Here is a 21,926-nt window from a genome sequence, read left to right as displayed (position 1 = left end):
CAGCCTGGAGGAGGAGACCTCCTGCCTGGAGACCTCATAGCAGCTTTCCAGTATCTGAAGGGGGCCTATAGGGATGCTGGGGAGGGACTCTTCATTAGGGACTGCAGTGACAGGACAAGGGGTAACGGGTTAAAACTGAAACAGGGGAAGTTTAGATCGGATGTAAGGAGGAAATTCTTTCCTGTTAGGGTGGTGAGGCACTGGAATGGGTTGCCCAGGGAAGTTGTGACTGCTCCATCCCTGGCAATGTTCAAGGCCAGGTTGGACAGAGCCTTGTGTGACATGGTTTAGTGTGAGGTGTCCCTGCCCATGGCAGGGGGGTTGGAACTGGATGATCTTAAGGTCCTTTCCAACCACTATTCTATGATTATATCTATATATCTATCTATATATATATAGATATATAGATATATAGAATCTATAGATTCTATATTTTTAAAAACTAGCTACATGGTTTCATATGAAGGAATATGAAACACAGAGCTCCATGCATCTATTATGAAAATTCAGAGACTTCCCTCGGAAAATATTAAGTTAAATGACCTCTTATGAGAAATGCATTTTCTCCTTATGCTATATGTATTTTTTACTCTCTGCAGGACTAATGATAGTAAGCTTTCTTCTCATCCAGCATGAAATTTGCTGATCAAAGACACTTGCAGCTGGCATGCACTTAATACATTGCAGCAGCAATAAAACATTTCTACAAACTCATATATTACAACTTAAACACAGGTTTCAACCCAGCATAATCTTAAACTGAGTTTAAAAAGTGTAGTTTAAATCAACATCATGTATTCTTGTTCTTAAAGAACCTCCATAATTATCTTCACTCAAGAAAATCCTGACAGACTTCTATAAGAGGAAACTGTATCAGAAAAATTAAATTACTAAATTAGGAAACTGCAAAAACAAAACGGTTTTGCTGGCGAGGTGAAACTTCTCAAATACAGCAGCACCTGTCAGAATGGATGGGAATTTTTCTTAGTCGCTTAAGAAGCATAATTGACTCTAAAAATTGATGCAGACTTTGCTGAAGAGAACAAAGGAAAAGAAAGGAGAAAGGCTTCATCCTACTCCCAGATGAGAGAAGGCAGACTTGGGGATCCACAGTGATACAGTCTCTCTTTACAAGCATGGATATTTAAGCACAACACTTACAGCTGCATTTAAAAAAAAAAGAGAAGACAAACCCAAAATTGAGCAAATCTAGTGTTCAGCGTTATGCTCCAGGGTATCATACAACTACCAGGCTGGCCAACCAGTGAGAAGTAGGGTGGCTATCTCTGCTTCTTCCACTCAGACATAGAATAGGCATGGCCAACTGTAGGTGTCATGCTTTGTTCTCCTAACAGGTACAGCAGGTCTACAATGACACTCAAGCACCACATACTGCATCCCACAGCATGCCCAAGTCTCTGCTCTGTATCCCTTTTAAGTACACCTTTTTTCCTGATTCCACATGACTCCTGTGACCATCAGGAGGATCACAGAATCACAGAAATGCAGAATGGTATGGGTTGGAAGGGACCTCAAAGCTCCTCCAGCTCCAACCCCTGCCACAGGCAGGGACCCCTTCCACTGGAGCAGCTTGCTCCAAGCCCCTGTGTCCAACCTGGCCTTGAGCACTGCCAGGGATGGGGCAGTCACAGCTGACAAACCTCTTTCTTCATATGTGAACCCCTCTGAACTCGCTATGATAGCCAAAGACGTCTGCAGGATCTGGCACTGATATAATTATGTGTCATCTTTTGATATTTAAGTCCCTTATGTCACCTGACAGAGAGAAGCGCAACCGATAAAGTGTTCTTAGCGGCGCACACAGCCCTGCGTGTGAACAGCTGTGGTGATAGCGTATTAAAAAAGAAAACTGGATAGTATTTCTAGCCTCACAAAGTCATTTAACATTAAATGTGCATGTCTAATTAGCGAGGTGTACGGCAACCTCTAGTGGTATATGTCTGCTCAGAAAACCGCAAACATTCCAACACATGAACCTATAGGAAAAGTGTTTGCCTTAAGTAATCAGTCATTTTCTTGTCACTGGCTGACACGGTGATGAGATGTCAGAATACAGTTGTTCAGGGACAGATTCTCCATTTCCAAGTATGTGACACATACTGGAGTAGGCAGGCTAGCAGTAGGAAAGTCAAAGATCCTGAAAGCTGTTTCTAAATAGGTTAAAGGAATTAATGCCAACTAACTGAAGTTGTAAGAGACAAATCGAATACCTGCCCTAATACTGCAGTTATGGCTTCACTTTTTGGTAACAGGACTTGTAGAACAGAAACCAAGCAAAGGAAAAACCTATACTCACTGCAGGTAAGTAACACTCCACCTGGCTGTGCTTTACCACTTAGACATTATACAGCCACTTCTGGTAGTCATTTGTGACAATAATGACATCAACACACATTTTATTTGTTTATAATAAGTCTACCAATATAATTTAAAGATACTACAAATGTCAGCACTCCACAAATACGACAGAGACACAGCGCAATGTAGCATCACCCTTGGCACTACTGTGATAAAACAGCTCTGTGTAATTAGAAACAAACCAGTGCTAACAGTGGATAGAGAAGGGAAGGATCATGAAGTCAGGGTAATCTACAATAGAAGACATCCAACATTAAGTGAACAGTGCTTTGGATCTTACTATAAAACATCTATTACATCTATTTTTACTTCCAGCAGCTGCTTGTGATAGATTTATACAAATCTATCAATTTTCATGCTTTCTGTGACACAAATTACCCAACATTATGAAGCTGTATTTTGCTGAGATCTTAAGTACACTACATTGAATATTCCCAGATAATTCTTTCAGAGAAAACAGTCTTCAGAATTTAAAACAATTGGCAGTCTATGCTCAGAACAGGATTAGGAAAAAGCCTGCATGGAAATGGAATTACTTCTCACATTAAGGAAGGACTCATTAGAGCATCTGGTAAAGCTTCAATTATAACTGTTCAGTTATATTGCTAAGCAGATTTTAAGTTAAGTGTTTCATAGCTACTTAATTAAAAAAACCTATACCCTAAAATACTTCATGTAATATAAAATACCATCTTCTTTTTAGGCTCTCAGAAATACACATGCAGTCAGTCTAGAGAACTCAAAATTACTGAGCAGTGGTAGAGGTGGCTGTAACATTACTAGCAAGGTAACCTCTTCCTGCTCCAACTACCAGAGGAACACGTTACTTTGGTCTGCAGAAACAGCAGCAAAATAAAATGGAACAAAATCAGAAACTGGGAACACTGGAAAAAACTCTGAAGTGGCAAAGTGCCACACAAAAAACAGACCAAGTGTTTGAGCCTCAAGGTAGAGCATCTCACGCCACATCAGGATCTATGATTTCAGGGTGCGACATTTGCAAAAGCTTGGAAAACTCAGACTCTGTGTCTATGATTTGAGAAATGAAGCAATTATTCCAGATTACGTCTGTACTAGGTAACAGGAAAATAGCTGCAATTCAAATTCTGAACAACCACTGTCACTGCAAAAGGTACGCAAAGAGAGCAAGCATCAGAAGGGAAAAGGTAAAGGCAGAACGCTTTCATCCTGGTTTGCTGTCCATACTTCTACAATCAACCATTTCCAAAAGAGAAGGAACTCAACAGAGAATTAAATCCTGAAGAGCAATGGCTTAAGAACAATGCCTCGTTAATCCAGCCCTTTACAAAGTGTGCAGGCATGCAATTATCATTTACTTATTTTTGGCACACTGTCTGTATTTGACAAGCACTGTTAACAGTTTATTCCAGATCGCATTAACAAGGACCTTCCCGGTTTTCCCTGGAGCTCGGAGAGGGGCTGGCTGCCAAGATGAGAAGGATGCTGGACACATAATTACCTGCCTTTACAAAGTGATCTGCATCTTCAGTATCTACTTCTTTAAAGTTATGGCCCTGTTTTAGAACCAGAGCAGATATTGACTACTTGTGATTACACAGGCTAATACACTTTATCAGTTGAAAAGCACGTGTTTGCCCACATCACCACAAAATGGTCATTGTGTTATGTCTGATTTAACAAATACACCTACTGCCAAACATGGAGGAAGAAACAAAGCAAGTTGAAAATCCAGTCTGTATAGTATTTGAGAACAATCACTCTAGTGCCTTTTCTTAATAAGGTGCTACATGACTAAAAAAAACCCAACCATAAACCCACCACACAAATCCCTGAAAACCTTCTGGTATGAAAACAGCTACTGAGCTCTTCTGTTAATAGACTCAGAAGTTTCTCAGACAGAGAAACAAGTATCTTTTGTGCATTCAGAATAGATTCAAGTATAAAGCAAATTGGTTTATTCTAGGATTGCTTAGTAATTCAGTTAGCATTTCATCTATTTACTTCACTGGTATCTATTAAGGAATACAGAATTCAAGTTCCTCTACTCTTGAGTTGCAAAGATGAGTTTTGAGAGTCTTTATATTTACCTGATGATCCTCTGAGCCGCATACTGATGAAGTGAGCGGAACTGTGCTGACATATTTGCTAAGGCTGCCAGACAATTTGTATGAAGGTATTTGTCCTGTCAGAAAGAAGAGGAAAGAAAAAACCTACATCAAGCTGTTCTTTCGATACACACTGACACCTATTGCAGGAATCATTCAAAAGACTGAGTAATACATGTTGCTTTAAAGGACACAGTCAAAAGCATCCAGCAGAAATGCAAAGTGTATATACTTGGTGATGTTTTAAATGGTTGTCTTAAACTGTAAGGCTTACAAAAGAATGATTGTTTCATTCAGATTTTGGAACGTATATGTCCATATGGATGCATATATATATTTTGTTAGCAATGGTATTTACAATGACATCATAGATACAACAAATGACGAGAAACGTTCTCATCCTCTCCCTTTCTCTCTCTCCCTTTTGTAGTCTTATCCTAAAATTTTCTGCTTCACAGCTCATCCCCCTGTTAACTCTTTCAAAGCATTCTATCTATCCCACAACTATAACCGTATGATACTTCAGAGATCTGGTGCCCTTGTTAGCACCCTCAAAACCATTTGTCCAGATAAGCATTTAAATATTGGCCCTAGTGAAGTCAAGGGTTTGCAGAGAACCAAACTTTTCACTTATGCAATCCAATAGGGGTTTATTTCCCTACTCAAATCTAAAATATACATAACATGACAGATTCCAAATCCTACAAATGTATGTCAAGAATGGCATTGTTTCTCCCAGTTTCTTTCGATCGTAAGTTTTGACCCTGAAGTTTTCCAATTTAAAATATATTTAAACATTTTTTGCTACTTTTCAATGTAAAAGCTTCTGTGCTTCAATTGCTAAATATACTCAGAAGTACAGGATACCATGCTTATATGTTTGAGATAAGTTGTAGAATCAAATACTAGAAAAATGCACAAAAGCAATCTGATACGAGGCTATAAAGTTGAAACTGCTTTGTTTTCTAGAGCTCAAAAAACCTTTAGGGCCCAGTCACTGTCCTACTTCATAGAATATTAACACCAAGCACAGCTGAACTTCCTACCTTCTGAGTAACTTGAGAGGCAAAAAACCTGTATGAATCATTTCTTCTTATAAAACTAAGGAACTTTTCTTCTCATCTGAAGATGAGTGCAGTGTCTGAATTATGGTCTTTAGAGAATCCTACTCACTGAACTGGATGATGATGTAGAAACGGTGTTACAAGTTCAGAACCACTTAACATTGTGCTTAGTTAATATGGCTGACCTACCCATTTCCTTCCCTCCTGTAAATTCAAATGCCAACTGGTTGCAACAGAACGAAGAAAATCCCGCATCCTGTTTGAAACTGAATTGATGCTGTTGAAGTTAGAAACACACATGATATGCGTAAGCGCTACACAAAACTCTTACCCTTGTCCGTGTCATGTTGTACTGTATGGTTCTTATCACGACTAGTATCAGGAGACTCCCAAGTGAGATCTCTGTTAAAACACGCTCAGCATACCAGGTGATATTTTTCAGTATCTGAAATACAAGAACAAAATTCTTCAGCACCTAGGTCTGAATAAGAACACCAAAAGCTGTTTGTACTCTCGTATTCCTTATGAGAGGTAAATTAGCTTCCAGACTCAAACATGACAAAATCTATTGTATTCTAAAGCATGATTAGAAAAATAGTAATAAAGAACAAAAAAGACAGACCTCTGCAGTACTATCACCTCACAGGTCTCATCAACTTTATCATCAGCCAAGCGGAAACACACTATGTGTAGAAAGATGATTCAACTTGGCATTTCCCTAATTTCTATGCCCTGTGCCACCACACATCTGTATTCTTTTTGATCTTACCCTTCACACTTTATAAAGTCTCCAGTTCCACCCCAGACACCTGAATAACATTGCCAATTCCTTCCTATTTTCCCTCATTACCAACTGGGCAAGAGGCAGCACGTATGATCCCTGACTGATCAGCAAGAGCACACATGCTGAAGGTCACAGGGCAGATCAACAGGTTAACTGTTGACTTCACACCGAAGCCTTTCTCTTGCCAGATGTGATGTCTCTTCCCTTAATAGGCTAGTGAAAGTCATCAGCTAGGTTAAGAGCTGCATATCTTTCAGTACTCTCCACCATCAGGGTAGATAAAGTCTGGCACCATTTCTGAGTTTACTGCAGAATGAGAATCAATCCCCTCTCTCCTATCAGAATACTCATCCAATCAACCCACAGCGATAGAGCAAAAAATCCCTGCCTTAAAGAACTGGTAAAAATGAATCAACAGGAACTCAACTAGTGGAGAAGACCCTCTACAATGTCAGGTTTATTCTGGGTCAAAACAAAAATTTGGTTAACAAGGACTATTTAACATGAAGCTATAATTCCATATAATTTAATTTTTGATATATTAAAAGTGTGTTTCATTGAAACTTCACATTCAAAGAAAATAATACACATGTACTTAAAAAATCTAAACCCTATCAACCTCAACAATCAACTTCATTAAACTCATTATTAACTCTTAAAAAGTTAGATGAAAACACTTCTGACCATAACCCTTCTTGCCACTTCTCCTTTGGATGAGTAAAAAAATTGTTGCCCTTCAATTTATATAACTTCTGCTTTTAGAATTCCCTCTTCCTTCCACTGACAAGCTCTCACAGCAAAACCTCTTTAAGAGAGAGGATGGAGAAGTAGTAACTGAATTCCTATGAGGAGATACAAAAAGCTGGATGCTGAATGACGTGCAGAAGGCCAAAGGGAAAGGCAATGCTAGGCACTACCTTCAAGTTGCTGCTGATTTTATACTATTTACTCCTTCTAAGACATACACAGTCATATAAACTGTGATGGAAAGAATCACAATTGTATTTGTGAAAAAAAAAAGGGTTATCTGGAAAGCAAAATTAAAATCATATACTAATCTGGTGAAATTCTGAAATATTTTAAAAAGGCACTTTTAGAATCTAAAGCCTCATACAGTTACCTAAAAAAAAATAAAAATCTATGCAATGGTGTCTACACAGGCTTCTGAAGGAATACAATATTAAATTCTGCAAAATCTATGGCAAAATGTGGGCCCACAGTTTAGGCAGCTCTCATTTTGAAGTGTTATAGCATCATCCCTTTGTTTGATAGGGCAGAGTCTTTCACTTCAACTCAACAGTGCCACAGAGAAATGACTCCACATCTGAAAGTAAAAACACTGGTTGTACTTACACATTTACGTGACAAGGCGAAATGGACAATCAACACACAGGCATTTAGATCTTGTTATTTATTTGTTAACAGTGCAAAACACCAACTTGTCTCATTACTGGTAATGGCAAAGGGTTGCTTCGTTTCTCTAATAATCATGTGTTTGCACACCATTATATGTCACGTTTTTAAATGATGCAGACACTTGGTTGTTAACCACAAAAACAGCACAGATCTGGAATCCAACAAGGTCACGCCATATCTGCATTTTCCAAAATATTAATTTTTTCATTTGAAATTCTTTATTTTCTGTATTTAAGGGGATTATTAATGATGGTCATGGATCTGTTCACTAAAGCTCATTAAAGGCAGTATGTTAAGCAATCTTTTTTTCATTGCATATATTGAAGAAGGAAACACCAAGAGCTATTTTGCTAATGCAACTTGTTCCATTCAGCCCAGAGCCTGGATCCGTGCAAACCTTTCTGAATTACAGAATCACAGTATTGTTTAGATTGGAAAAGTCCCTTAAAATTATCGAGTCCAATTGCTAAATCACAACCCTAAGTGCTACCTCTACACATCTTTCAAATATCTCCAGGGATGATGACTGCAGCCCTGCCCTGGGCAGCCTGTTCCAATGCCTGAGCACCCTCTGGGGAAGGAATTGTTCCTCAGCTCCATCTAAACCTGCCCTGGTGCAGCTCGAGGCCGTTTCCTCTTGTCCCATCCCTTGTTCCTTGGGAGCAGAGCCCAGCCCCTCCTGGCTCCATCCTCCTCTCAGGCAGTTGTAGGGAGCTATCAGGTCCCCCCTGAGCCTTCTCTTCTCCCCACTGAACCCCCCAGGTCCCTCAGCCGTTCCCCATCACACTTGTGCTCCAGGCCCTGCTCCAGCTCCGTTGCCCTTCTCTGTCCCTGCTCCAGCACCTCAATGTCTCTCTTGGAGTGAGGGGCCCAGAGCTGAGCACAGGATTTGAGGTTCGGCCTCACCAGTGCCCAGTGCAGGGGCACAATCTCTGCCCTGTCCCCACTGCCACACTGATGCTGATACAGGGCAGGATGCTTTTCATACAGTGGAATAGGAGCAGGCTATGTAAGAGTCCCGTAAGAATATTAACTGCATGACTGTCACTGCAGATGACAACTTGTTTTTAAATAGAACACATTTCTTCGGAGAGAAAATTAGAAGTTGTATTATAAAAAGAACACTTCAAGTAGGAAGTTCCCTTTCCAATTATCTTCCTGATCTTTGTTTCTCTTCCATCAGTCTGCTTTCATTTTGAATTTTCCCCATGCTCCCCATAGTTGGGTTTGGAATATCACCAACTGAATCAGCCAACAGACCGCAGCTGACCAATCCTTCCAAATATGAGTTGCAATAAGGCAGTTTGGAGTATTTTACTGAATTCAGTACTGCTGAATTTCTTTTCTATTCAGCAGCCTTCATTCCTGCAGTAAGTTTAAGACATACACAAGTACACGCCTCCCACAAAAGCATGTGAACTAAGCAAATTATTAATATTACAATCTGTGAAGCATCAATGATCTTAAATACTGTGCTGTTCTGAGGCACCCCCAATAGTTACTCACAAATCACTGTAATGCAAATTGTATTCGTGTTGAGAATGCAGAGGTTAGACTACAACTGTTTGATGTCAACTGCTCTGTAATACATATCCAAAGCACCCTGTAACCTACATATAACTCTGCTTCATTCTATTCATCAACTTTTGCCCTTAAATCCCAAACATGTACATTGTAGGCCTCTATGCTTTAAGGGTTTCTTTTCATTATCAGTTGGGATCAAGTCCTCCCTCTCTTACACACTATACTCCCACTTGTGACTTCAAATGCATTTTCATCAGCTCCAAACACAGACCAAAGACAGACCTATCCAATCAAAGTAATATAAGACAGACTTTTGACACATCCAGCAGTTCCTCTTCTCAGCAAACTTTGTGCTCCTGACAGAACTATTCATGATTAATCAGAAAGATTCAGATCAGCAAATTAAAATGAAAAAATACTTTTTTTTTTTACATGAAGGAGTCCTACTCACAGGACTCCTCCTCCAAGCAGCCACCACATTCACATCACTGGCTTTCTTGTCTCCCCCCTCAGCTGCTGCTGATGCTGCCCAGGACACACATCAAGGCATTTGCTTCCCAATTACTCCACAGCAGAGTGTTCCAAGCTGTGCTTTGCAACAGACAGTACCACGGCTGTTCCCAGCACTTCTGATAGCAGTACTGCTGGCAAAAATCAGGGTATTATTTAACACAAGGCTTTGGGGGATATTATATTTCCCTTAGTATCATGTAGGATCCTACAGTAAGGAATGCTTACTACTCAAGACATAATTACACATACATTTTATCAAAACTCTGAGTCAATAGATTCTAAAGCAAACCCAAGTGGAAAAAAAAAAATCATAGAATCATAGAATCGTTAGGGTTGGAAAGGACCTTAAGATAATAATAATCTTATTATCTTATTAAGATAATAAATAATCTTATGAAGTTTATTCCAGACAAGGGTAATACTTTATAAGTACTATTTTAAAACTGCCTTTTTTGGGTGGTGGTTTGGTTTTTATTAAAAACATTGTTTAACCTTCCATGCTCTGCATATTCCACATGCATATATATTTCTTTCCTTTACCTCCCACCCTCATTTTTACCTTCACTGTGTGTCTTGCACATTCACAGTACAAGAGACATCTGAAATAGCATCCCAATTATGATTCATCAAACTCTCTCCTCCCTCACTTTATTCCTAGCATACCTGAAAGCCTCTCTTTAATTAAGTATTTCAGGGAAGATTTCACTTGTCTGTGCTGAAAGATCTTTTTTGATGAACCTCCTAAAAAGGAGGAACCTCCTAAAAGGATTCTTACCCATTTATGCTTTGGAAAATCAGGCATACAAAGGCCTACGCAACAAGAGGTACATCCCAAACATCATTATAGACTAGATACTCTACAATGACAGAAAAAGACACAGCCACTTAAGACACACTTGGTAGGCTCAGGAAATTCTTGTTAGTAGGCAAGCTGAGGCAGTTTGAGTTCTGAAATCCTTTCTGTACCATATATAAAGAGACAAAATACAAGTTCAGATCATTAAAATAAAACATGAAAAAAGCATCTCCATCATCGGATGCTAGCTAACCCCTGACTTTCTGTCAGCACCTTCCTGTTTCCCACAAGGAGCTAAAGTGAAGCCAATGACTGACCTACAGAATGGAAAAACCAACATTTAATAGTAGTGAAGCGCTGGCTAAGGCGACAAACATCCCCAGCAATAGGCTCAAATGTGACAATTTCTGGTAAACACCTTTTGCTAAAAGGATAGAAAAATCAGAACACGGGGAAGAGGGAAAGACTTGAGAGGTATTTAAGGAAGAATGGTTAAAGCTGAGGAGCAAATAGGAAACACGAAATCACTACACGAGAGGTTTCCACATATAGCAGGCTATGAGCGAAGGTGGAAACAAGTATAATTTCTGGTTGTAACAAGTCACTAATACTATTTTAAGACAAAGTGGTGATGGTCTAAATGAAAGCAAGTTATCCAAGGAGTTTCAGTAAACAAGGACATCTGGTCAGCATGGACAGCATAGACAATTAACAGGAACAGCCTGAAAGACAGAAAAACCTATCTGTATTTTCAAAAAAGAGGCAATGAAAAGTTAAAAAGCTGTTAGTTGAGTAATTAATGGATTATACACATGAAATTCACTGCAAGAAGATACTCTGCTAGAGGAGAACTTAAATCATCCTGAGGCTGCTAAACATAAACATATGATCACATATCGCAAGTTAGTGGGTTATTTCACAACTGCAAAATGCTAAATAAAGTGTAGACAGTCACTTCAGTTGCAATTAATTCTGATTTCTTAAAAACAGTTTATGTGAAATTATGACTATGTGAATATATTTCTTGACAAGAAAGCATCCAAGCTGAACACCTGAACCTTCCAGAAGAAAAATACACTGTTTTTTGAATGTTTGTACTCTGTAATACATAAATATTAACAGGATAAGCTGTGACTGCGTATTTCATACCCTGAAACTTCCGAACACTTATGTTATTGAAAATGTAATATACCCTTTAAAGCAAAATATAAATATGAAAATGGGTAGTATAGAATACTATTTGTTTTGACATGACGCACAGTGTAAATACAAACCATTGCCACATAAAGGCACATATTTCCAGATGCTTATTGAACAGAAAGATTTTTCACTCAATTTGCTCTAAAACAATACCCAAAGAGTGGGTATTTTCCCCCCTGTCTGAGACAAAATACGCTTACCCCAACAAAAAAGATCAACTTGCTGATTAAACCTCTAATATACCATTTCTTAGAGTCTCTCATTTGCAAGTGAAATAGCAAAGTTACCTTCTCCCACAAATAAATTGAGGCCCGTATTTCTTTCTACCCCTTTTGGTGCTATTTTGTGGGGCGCATCCCTGTGCTTCACCAACCAAAGTGGAAGTTCCTTGATTCACACTGTGATGGAACTCAGGAGCCTCAGGTCCCACCATGTGCTCTCTCACAAGGGGTGTCTCCACAGCAAAAGAAGAATGGGACTGAAACAAGTTAGATAACCTCCAGTCGTATCTTTGTCATACATCTATGGCTCCCTGTGCTATGCACAAGCTGTTACCCTTTATGTTTTAACTCCCTGTGGCTCATTCCCAGCTCCTTGCCCTCCCACACCACATTCCTCTCAGCAATTTCTCTTCCCAGCTTCTGCTTCCCCCAGTCAACTTGCCATTCCAGTCTCTCATCATAAACAAGTCTGACTTCATCTTCTCCAGCATTTTGACCTTGTTCCTATCTTCTTTTCTCAATTCTTTGCTCAGCAATCCCAATTCTTACCTGTTGCTTGTTTATTTTGTCTTTCTCTCCCCCACTCCACCCATCTCATGTTTCTTGTGCAGCCAGCCACAGCCTCTTCTAATTTCTCCTAACCATGGTCATGTCAAGGCCAGGTTGGACAGGCCCTTGAGCAACCTGCTCTAGTGGAAGGTGTCCCTGCCCACGGCAGGGGTTTGGAACTGGATGAGCTTGAAGGTCCCTTCCAACCCAAACCAGTCTGGGATCCATGTCAGGGGTTCTGTTCCTTCACACTTTCTTCTTCAGAGATGCAGATGTGCTTAGGAACATGGTTTAGTGGTGGACCTGGCAGCATTAGACTTACAGCTGGACTCAATCTTAAAGGTCTTTTCCATCATAAATGATTCTATGAGGTTTCAACTATTGCCAGGCAGCAACAGAAGCATCACTGGGAGCACAGGCCAATCCCACAGGAGCTGGAAGCAGCATCTACACAAGCTTCAGCTTGTCCCTACGCACCTCAACTGATATATGATCACTGGACAGGGGAGGATGCAAACAGCCCACCTGGCTCTGCGAGCAGGAAAATGAGAATATTCAATCACAACAGACATCAGGCCACCTCTGACTATGCATCTGCTGCACAGATGGAAACGGACTGCTTAAAAACAGAGGTTTATAATTTGGCCAAGTTTAGTCAGATTATCGGCAGCAGAGCCCTAGCATAAAGGCCACTTGTCACATTTCAAATGCCTAATGAAAAACATGAACTTATCAGAGCCTGTTAAAGGACATTCTGACATCTTTAACCATGGACAAGCATGTCCATGTCCTGGTCTAACTCCATAAATGGCCAATGGTTCACACCTGAACTTTAAAAATGCCAGCCCTGGAAAATTACATTCACTGAGACAACCATACCTTGTAACAGCCCACTCCAAACCACAACAACACCCAAACCTCAAAGCTAAAAGGTCATCTACCAGTCCCTATCACCTCGACTCTCCTCTCCCCTTACTGAAGAAAGCAACCACAGCAGGCAGGCAATGAAATGCCTATTTAAACAAACAACAGCACCCGCCACCGATGCTCCCATGGGTGCAGGTTGCAGAAGCACAAAACAAAGATTATCTTAAATTTCAGAATCAACTGCCTGAACTCAGTGCCCCAACTGAACAACCTCATTGGTTTGCTTATAATATTAGCAAGGGAAAAAATTCAAACAAGTCCAGACCTGGGGCAGTCTTGCAGTAATTAAAAAATAAGATTAAAATGTTTTGCTTAATTACTCTTTTTAACACCAGGCTCCTGGACATTTACAACTGAGGGTGTCAGAACTGCAGATGCAAAGAACAGGAACTCAGTTCTATATATATCGAGCACTGAGATTCTCAGTTTCCTATAACTCTGCTTTCGCGATGTTTCTTAACACAGTAAAAATAAACACAGTTAAATTGTGACTTATAGTCTATCACCATTACAGCAAAAAATATTCTAATATTATAAACATCATATAAAATATTATATGATGTTATTTTGACATCCGATTTCATTTTATTTAGTTTCATAAATCAGAGAAGAAAAATCAGCAATACTTCTTCCCTTTAGGGAATTCCTGCATTTACTCATTTACTCTGTTATTATTTTTATTATTATTATTAGTGAATGAAATTGAGCTCTGTGCGGTTACAGGGACTTAACTGCAGTAAGCCAACTGCAGGAATGGGACCTATGGTTCTGATTGTATTTTCCAGGCAGTTAAGGGAAAAAAATGCTTCAGCAGTCAGGAGTTTCTGTGGTTTCCTGAGCTCTTTACCAATCAGTATAATCACAAGATTTATAAAACTGTGCTTACTAAAATTAATCTTTAAAATCAATAAATAAATGTGGGTTAAATGCCACAAAGGAAAATAGCCCATAAATGGACTGTACAGTCATGCTTCTCATAAGAACAGTATGCAGGATACACAGCAGCAGAGAGAAAAACAGGTTGATCTAAAATACATCAAGCCTTTTTTTCTTCACAGTTTACCCAAGTGATGGGGAGGAAAACAAATCCTGCTGTAATTGCTAAAATCTGATAAATATTTGCAGGGAGCAAGAGTTTCATTGCAGTTTTGTCACTGATGCTAGATGTTCACATTTTACAGAAATAACTGCACAGTCTTCCCAACTCCCTTCACTTTGCTGCCCTATAATATGTTCTTAGCCTTTATGAGATGTGGAGTTAATATTTAAGACAGTATGAGACTGATTTCTTTCTTTATACTGTCCTTTTTGAGTAATAACTTGGTCATTCATTCCTGGAAACATTCATTTGGGTAATCCAAAAAGACTGGTGACAGGAAGTGATTTATCAGTGTGATTTTTAATCCTTTTCTCTCAATGTAAGGCACTAACTACACTTACTCCCCATCATGTGACCTCACTACCTCATATGTAGGAACTCACTAGCCATATAGCCATTCCCCAACAGTTCACAATCTATGAAGGTTTGTATTTTGACATCCACATGCTTCTGTAAAGTTGAGGAATGGTGTAGGTACAGCGATCAAGAAGGCAGCTTTGTTTAATTTTAATATTGTGTGTTTTTTTCTGTAAATAAGGAATCCTTTCTATAAGGAATACTTAGGAGTTGGTATCACAGTCATCAGCTCTTCTCTATCATAGTTTATTAGGTGACTTTCAGAGCGCAGTTTAAGATCTGAACAACAGGAAATCTCTTTCTCCTTCACTGCATCCAATCCACCTGCATAACATAAAGTACAAGAGCATGAAGAGAGAAAAAGCCTTCAAATTCAATAGAAGAAGCACTGCAAGGGCGGAAAAGCAAACTGCTTTGCCTCCAAGTCTGCTATCTCCTTTGGTATGAAGGCATTTCAGATAATGGAGAAAAGTCTACGAGGAAGAATAGTACGAACAGAGGAAGGCAGGAAGAAGAATTAAGGCTATGCTATATCTATCCTCAGCAGTGTCATAGCACTCCATCCATGCACATTTCTATTTCCACAGCTATTTTCTGCAGTAGGGCTGACAGGAGATGTTCACATAGACAATCCTGAAGGCCCATCACTTCACACTCACCTCTCACCTACTTAAGAAGCAGAACCAGCAAAACTCTGGCCATATTAATGGTATTATTGAATGGATGTTTCTCACCAGATACTATGGAGTGGGAAAAACAGTTACAGAGTAAAAGAAAGAAGCAGTTACTAAAATCTGAAGTAAAATCTAAGCTTAAATTGAGAAAAAACTGGAAGAAGCAAAAGCAGGACTGAAAAAAAAAAAACAAACCATCAAAACAGCACACAGGAAAAAGAACAAGGTGGGGTTTGGTTTTGTTTTTATCTAAAATGGAAGTAGTAAACTAATACCCAGACGGCACAGAAAATGCTACAAATATTGGCAGGGTTAGCTGCAAAGGCACGAACAAACTGGAGAAAACTTGATTTATGTTCTCATTCAGCATCTGGATTCTCATTAACAAATTTCAGGGAAATCTTCCACTTCTACTTATCCAGTAGGGAATTTATTGAAAGACCATGTGTGGAGCCTTTAAAAGAAATGAAGAATGAAGGGACTGAGGCAGTGCGTCTGCTGGACTCTAATGCTCAACAAGCTCAATTTACAAAAGAAGTTAAATGACTTACTGATACAGAAACCCAAAATACACATCACACATGTACATGGTGTGGATGTGCAGGTTCAAGGCACATGAAATTGAGGCAGAAGAAAGCTCCAGGAAAACGCTGTTTCAGTTATCTGCATGGTTAACTACAGGTGCTCCTCCTAAAAACTGCTTCCTAAAAGGTACTTCCAGGAAATTAAATATAAACATCATCTCTTCTTATTAAATATAAGCATCATCTCTTTCTCCATACAAAGCTATAGGAAATAGTCTGAAATTTCTGAGAGTAAATACTGGAAGTAAATACTGTAAATGCCAGCTCCCTCTAAAACAGGCTGGAAATTTACCTAAGAGTTCTGTTTAGATACCTTGAAACCTGCTTCCAGCTTTTTGTATTTCATTAATATCACATAACCTCAGACAAGAATTTCCATGTCCCAGTCAAAAAAGCAAATAAAAATCAGTGCAGACAGACACCTTCAGCATTATCGCAGCTTTAGAGGCTGGGAAACTAGAACGTCGTTGTCCAAGCACAGATGGTTGAGGCCCATCAAAACTAGTAAAATTTGGATAATTTTATATGTTCAACATAGAATAGATATTAATCTAGCAGAAAGACATAAAAAGAAACGCCAAGTAAGGAAGTAACCTTCAGTCTGGAAAATAAAACTCCCAACTAAAAGCTCCACTCAGCTGCATCAAACTGGTTAAGCAAAGTTTTTCAAGAGAAATAAGAAAGGGTTTCTGTGTTTTTTTCTCTCATTTAGCCCCTCCACTTTCATGGCAAAGACTCAGCTTCTTTGAGACAGCTGCCCGACTATTATTACATTAATTTGTAACAGGAAACACAAGAAAGGACAGAAAAAGAGGTACATGCAGCACCTCCTCTACAAGAGGGAACGCGTTCGTTCATCTGGAAAGTTTTGAAATGATTCTTCTAACTTCGGGTTAGTCCTCATGAAGAAATATGTATATGTCATCAAATTTGGATGAACACATACAGCCTCTGCTGAGGAAACAGAAATACCAATATATCTTTATAAAAATGAAGATTTAAACCATTTTTACAGCTGAAGAATTATTTACCAAAAGAACAACTCACCACTTCATGGATGGATCGGTTGAAGCCATCATCCTCTGTAAGGATCAGCAGAATGATAAGAGCCATGTAAACATGGTGTGAATTCCTTTCTTCAACATGATACAGAATTTCAAGAATTGGCAGAACCTTTATGGAAGAAAAAACGTGTGTGTTAGTTTAGTCTTCAAATACCTCATACAATAAAAAGAGGAGACTCTAAACCTCCCGTGTATTACCCTGCCCTTAACAACATCATAGCAATTCCTCCTTCTTGAAATAACCACCCCTAAATAGTGACGTACAATGTTCAAACACCTTCCATCTGTTTCATTCTGTCTCCACAAAAGAGTCTAAACAAATTCTTTCTTGTGGTCAGACATGGAATTTCAGTTCCTAATAAATGAGATTTCCAGCCATACCAGTTACCATGGGTTCTGAAAGCTTTAGTTCCCCTGCAGACCATGTGGAAAATACAATTATTAAACAAAATTTCCACCAGTTGAAGGAGGAAAACAATTGCTTCTAACCATTTGTGCTCCCACAAGCCTGGTCTGAAGACCGTCCTCATCAAATATAGCCAAGCACAATGGAGCTAAGGTGAACAGAGGCATTCTGAGACCTGGAACTCAAACCCCACTTTGGTACGTGGAGATAATCCCAGAAAAGAACCAGTTTGGGTTGGATTAAGACTAGAAAAGGCCTGTTTTTCTAATTCTAGATAATACGCAGCCAAAGAGAACTGACATTATGATGTGAGTTCAGCCCAAGGTCTTGCAACATTTCCACCAGGATGAATGGCTTAAGCCAAAGACTTGCAATAATAACAAAAATGAGATTTCATTGCAACAGCAAGCATACCTGAACGTTAGTCTAAAGTTAATCCAGATGCAGACGTTGTCTCTCTACCAACTGAAAATTAGCTTTCCACTGGCTTAGTACAATGTGGCTTCCCTGGGCTGTACAAATAGGCCTAAATCACAAAACACCCTGGGAAAAGGAACTGGAGAAAACTCTCAATTCCAAGATAGCGGATGAGATGCAGAATTCGTTCCAAAAAGCTTCCAGACACCTAAAGACTTGCTGTTTCTCAAAACAGGCCGAGTTAAGCAGGATGAATCATGTTAAACCTATTCTGGTGAACAGCCAGGACACCAAGTCCTTCACAAGCCTCTGAAGCTACCAGAATGTTCTCTTGCAATCAACCAGTCCCCAAACAGTTGGAACATATTAAAACACACAACAGCTTCTATTAAAACCAATGAGATTGATCTAAATGCTGCAGGCCACAAAAGCTTTTGACAGATGCTTTGGACAGGGGCAACACAATACCACAACAAAAGCAGAGGGAAAGAAATATTTACACATTGCAATCATCCTTCCATTTCGAAGGATCCTTCACAAACTTCCTTCTCTAGATGAAACCAGAGTTGATGTCTTTGTATTTTGTGAATATAGGTCTTGAAAGTAAAGATGTTTTCCTTGGAATATCTACTTAGCATATACAGCAGAAAACATTAGTCCTTTTTCATGGAGAGGGGGAAAAAGGAGACAAACATCACTGCATTAGGCCACTCTTCAAATGATTTCCATCTCCAATATTTATATTGAACATAGCTTTGCACTGCATAAGCTCAAACTCATTTCTAACTCCAAGCACTATGATAAGCAGCATACAGCAGGAAACAATAGAAAATTACCAAAGAATTGCACTTACAAGTTGACTTTGCAGGGAGAACAACAAAAGCCTTTCTGAAGGTAACCAGTGGAACAAGCTCTTAGTTCTCAAGACAGCTTCCAAACAGCCGTGTCTGTTAATTTTTACAGCTTCTCAGAATTCAATATGCTGCCTTATGAAGTACATGCCTTGCACTCCTTCAATGTAACTATGATCCAGTGTGGTTAAGGCTAAATAATACTATCCAAAGAACTCTGTAGAAACATATTCCTTCAGAACAGTCCAACATCTCTGTCGATGCGTCGATGCACATTCATATCAGGTCAAACTAAGCTGAAAAACTGCATTCATATTCCTCAAGTGCTCCAAGCCCTAGAAGTGTGTTGCTACAATGACATTAAAAACGGGTACCTGATTCTGACATTTTTCCACGTGAGCCAATAATGTTGAAATACTCTTACTAAAATTTCATGCTACCTACTGAAATCACTCCCACTCTGAAGAGAGATTTGGCTCTCCAGATCTGTCCATTCAGTGTTCCTGCCCCCAAAACACCTTGAAAGCTTCCAAAACCTCTTCTTCCTTCCTCCACTCCCCTGGCCAGTTTCCTTTCTGCTCCTCTTCCAGACTTCTCTCCATGTACATACCACACCAAACTGAAGAAGGCAAATGGAATCTTAACTCTCTATACCTGCCATTTCCAGACGAAAACAGTATCAATTCACATAGTGACTATAACCCTTACTACTTCAAACACTGCTTCTTTGCATACTGATTGCTGAGGTCAGACATATTTAGGACAAGTATTACTGTTCTCTAAACAAAAATTAATTCAGAAGCCAACACTTAAATGAGAATAAGGATATAAGGTTAAAATTTTATTTAAATGAAAGTCTATCTAGAATTTTAACCAAATACATTTCTACACTTTACATTAAGCACATGCATTAAAACTTTTATGTGCCATCTTATGCAACAGCATTGTCCAAACATGTACTGAGAAGACAACCACCACTTCTTTTTGTGTTGCTGGCCCTTTTATTCATAATCATTAAACTCTCATTACTGGACTACTTCTAATACTCCATCAGGAGAAGCTTTTATCTGGCGAGACACACCCATCATTGAAAAAATGGTAAAAAAAAGGTAAAAGCAGACAAAAAAAAAAAAATGGTAAAAGCAGGTAAAAACAGACACTGAAAATTGCAGGCGCTATATGTGGTCCAGGGTCAGGAACAGTTTCCCAAGCACAGTGTTTTAAAATAACCTGTCTTTAGTATACAACAAAATACAAGACCACATAGCCACAAGAGTAACCCTGCTTAAGCCAAATAATACCACAGGAAAAAATACTGCTGTACCATGGGCTGATATAAATACATCAGCATATACATTACTTCTGTCCAGTCATTGAGCAGCAATGAAATGCCAACTCAGCAGCCAAAGCAAACACATTCAATAGAAAAAGCTTATTTCTATAAGCAGGTATCTCACTGGTATTTTTACCTGCAGTATGGGTGTTAACTGCTCTTCCAAACAGACAAGGGCACAAAATTCTCCCATCCACAGACCACGAAAGACAGCTTAAGAAAAAATCTGCCAGTTGCCCCTATTTCACCAGTCTCACCATTTCCTGGAGAATCCCTGCAAGTACTTCCAATAAGACAAACAAATTCCAGATGTGAACATCCCTAACAGCACCAGATATTTAACCCAGTTATTTTATGAAATTATATAAAGTGACATGCTGTAAGCTATGGGAGACACAAACCCATCCTATTCATTCTACATTAAAGAGCAAAAAAGATGCACTGGCTTACTAATGACAAAGCATTATAAAGCATAATAGAATCTACCTGTGTCAGTTCTTAATTTATTTACAACTGACAGAGGTAAATTCATATATGAAGTAGGAAGCAAGCTGAGACTATCTAGAATTAACAGAAAAAAACATGCTGATTCAATTTACAAACTAAACTGAAGTTACAAAAGAGCAAAGACATATTTCAAAAACCCCTAGGAAATGTCACAGAACATCTGCTAACGATGCTTCCTGGGCACCAAAACTGAGAAGAATTAAACCAGGGGAAAACACAACAAATGTGGTGCACTGCATGCAGTGCAACCAGAACAACCCACAAAGTCCCTGAAAGTTTAAGATGAGCATTCAGCTGACTGATGATGTGATCTCTTATATGCTGTGGACTCTTACACTTCTCCCACCTGACTCTGTATGAAGAGACCAGTGACTTATGCCACACTCCTCCAGAAAGCCATTCAAAGATACCCACAGTGAGTACAGGTTTGGCTCTGAATTCATTACCTTGACTGTTTTCCTCCCATCTCTCTAAGTTGTAGGATTCAATCTCCAGGCTTTAGCTCTCACCACACTTCTCTGCAAGCGGAGAATCCTTTCTGTTCAAGGCTTTCCCCTTGTAAAGGCACGTACACATCCTGATGCAGCACGTACACATCCTGATGCTTCTCAAGCTCTTTTCTGACCAACTGAGCCAAGTCAGCTTTCATTGTCAGTTTTATTGTTAATTTTAAAGAGAAAAAAAGAGTTTCTCTACACTCTCCCCACTTTTCAATAGCCTGTAAATACTTTATGAAGTATGGTAGCTCACCACCAGCACAGTACGCAGTGTGTTAGTACCGCTCTTGCTGTTGCCATATAGGGAAGGAAATAACCAGCTCCACTGCTCCTGCCCCTTCTTCTCATTTAAAAGCCCAAAACTGAATTAGCCTTTTTCACCACAGGGTTGTAATTGAGAGATCATGATCTGTCTCCATTAACCCTCCCACCCCCCAATCCTTATTGTGTCTGCCTCAGCCTGCACTACTGAGCAATTAAAACTGCTCTTCTCAGTTGGCCGCTGCTCATTCTTACCTACTACCCACTACAAATGAGAGCACTGGACAAAGATGTCAGTAATGTGTCAGCAGGGATTACAAGAAGCAGCAGTATGCTGTTGAAGAGCAGAGAGTTTCAAATTTTGGTATTAAAAGAATAAATACTGTTGACTTCTCAGTCATGCTTTTCCAAATTTT

The 21,926-nt window shown here is 39.3% G+C and overlaps 2 protein-coding genes across 12 annotated transcripts in view; both read right to left on the bottom strand.

Annotated features, from left to right (window-relative positions):
* The window catches only part of DYM (dymeclin), a 224,266-nt gene that overhangs the window by 106,916 nt on the left and 95,424 nt on the right, over positions 1-21,926 (bottom strand). For all 11 annotated transcript variants that reach the window (XM_057405672.1, XM_057405680.1, XM_057405676.1 and 8 more), the window contains 3 exons: positions 17,222-17,347; positions 5,862-5,975; positions 4,449-4,543 (listed from right to left, as the gene is read on the bottom strand). In XM_057405672.1, the coding sequence (XP_057261655.1) occupies positions 4,449-4,543; positions 5,862-5,975; positions 17,222-17,347 (335 nt within the window). The remainder of the gene's footprint in view (positions 1-4,448; positions 4,544-5,861; positions 5,976-17,221; positions 17,348-21,926) is intronic.
* Positions 12,111-21,926, bottom strand: part of RPL17 (ribosomal protein L17) — a 117,006-nt gene continuing 107,190 nt past the window's right edge. The window contains exon 7 of the mRNA XM_057405687.1: positions 12,111-12,120. Coding sequence (XP_057261670.1) covers position 12,120 — 1 coding nt within the window. The 3' untranslated portion in view covers positions 12,111-12,119. The remainder of the gene's footprint in view (positions 12,121-21,926) is intronic.

This window comes from Pezoporus wallicus, unplaced genomic scaffold (assembly GCF_028554395.1).
Source record: "Pezoporus wallicus isolate ANWC-B61680 ecotype Strahan unplaced genomic scaffold, APGP_CSIRO_Pwel_v1 scaffold_13428, whole genome shotgun sequence".
NCBI classification, from domain to species: domain Eukaryota; kingdom Metazoa; phylum Chordata; class Aves; order Psittaciformes; family Psittacidae; genus Pezoporus; species Pezoporus wallicus.
Note: the sequence above shows the minus strand (reverse complement) of the source record. Positions and strands in the feature narration are given on the sequence as shown.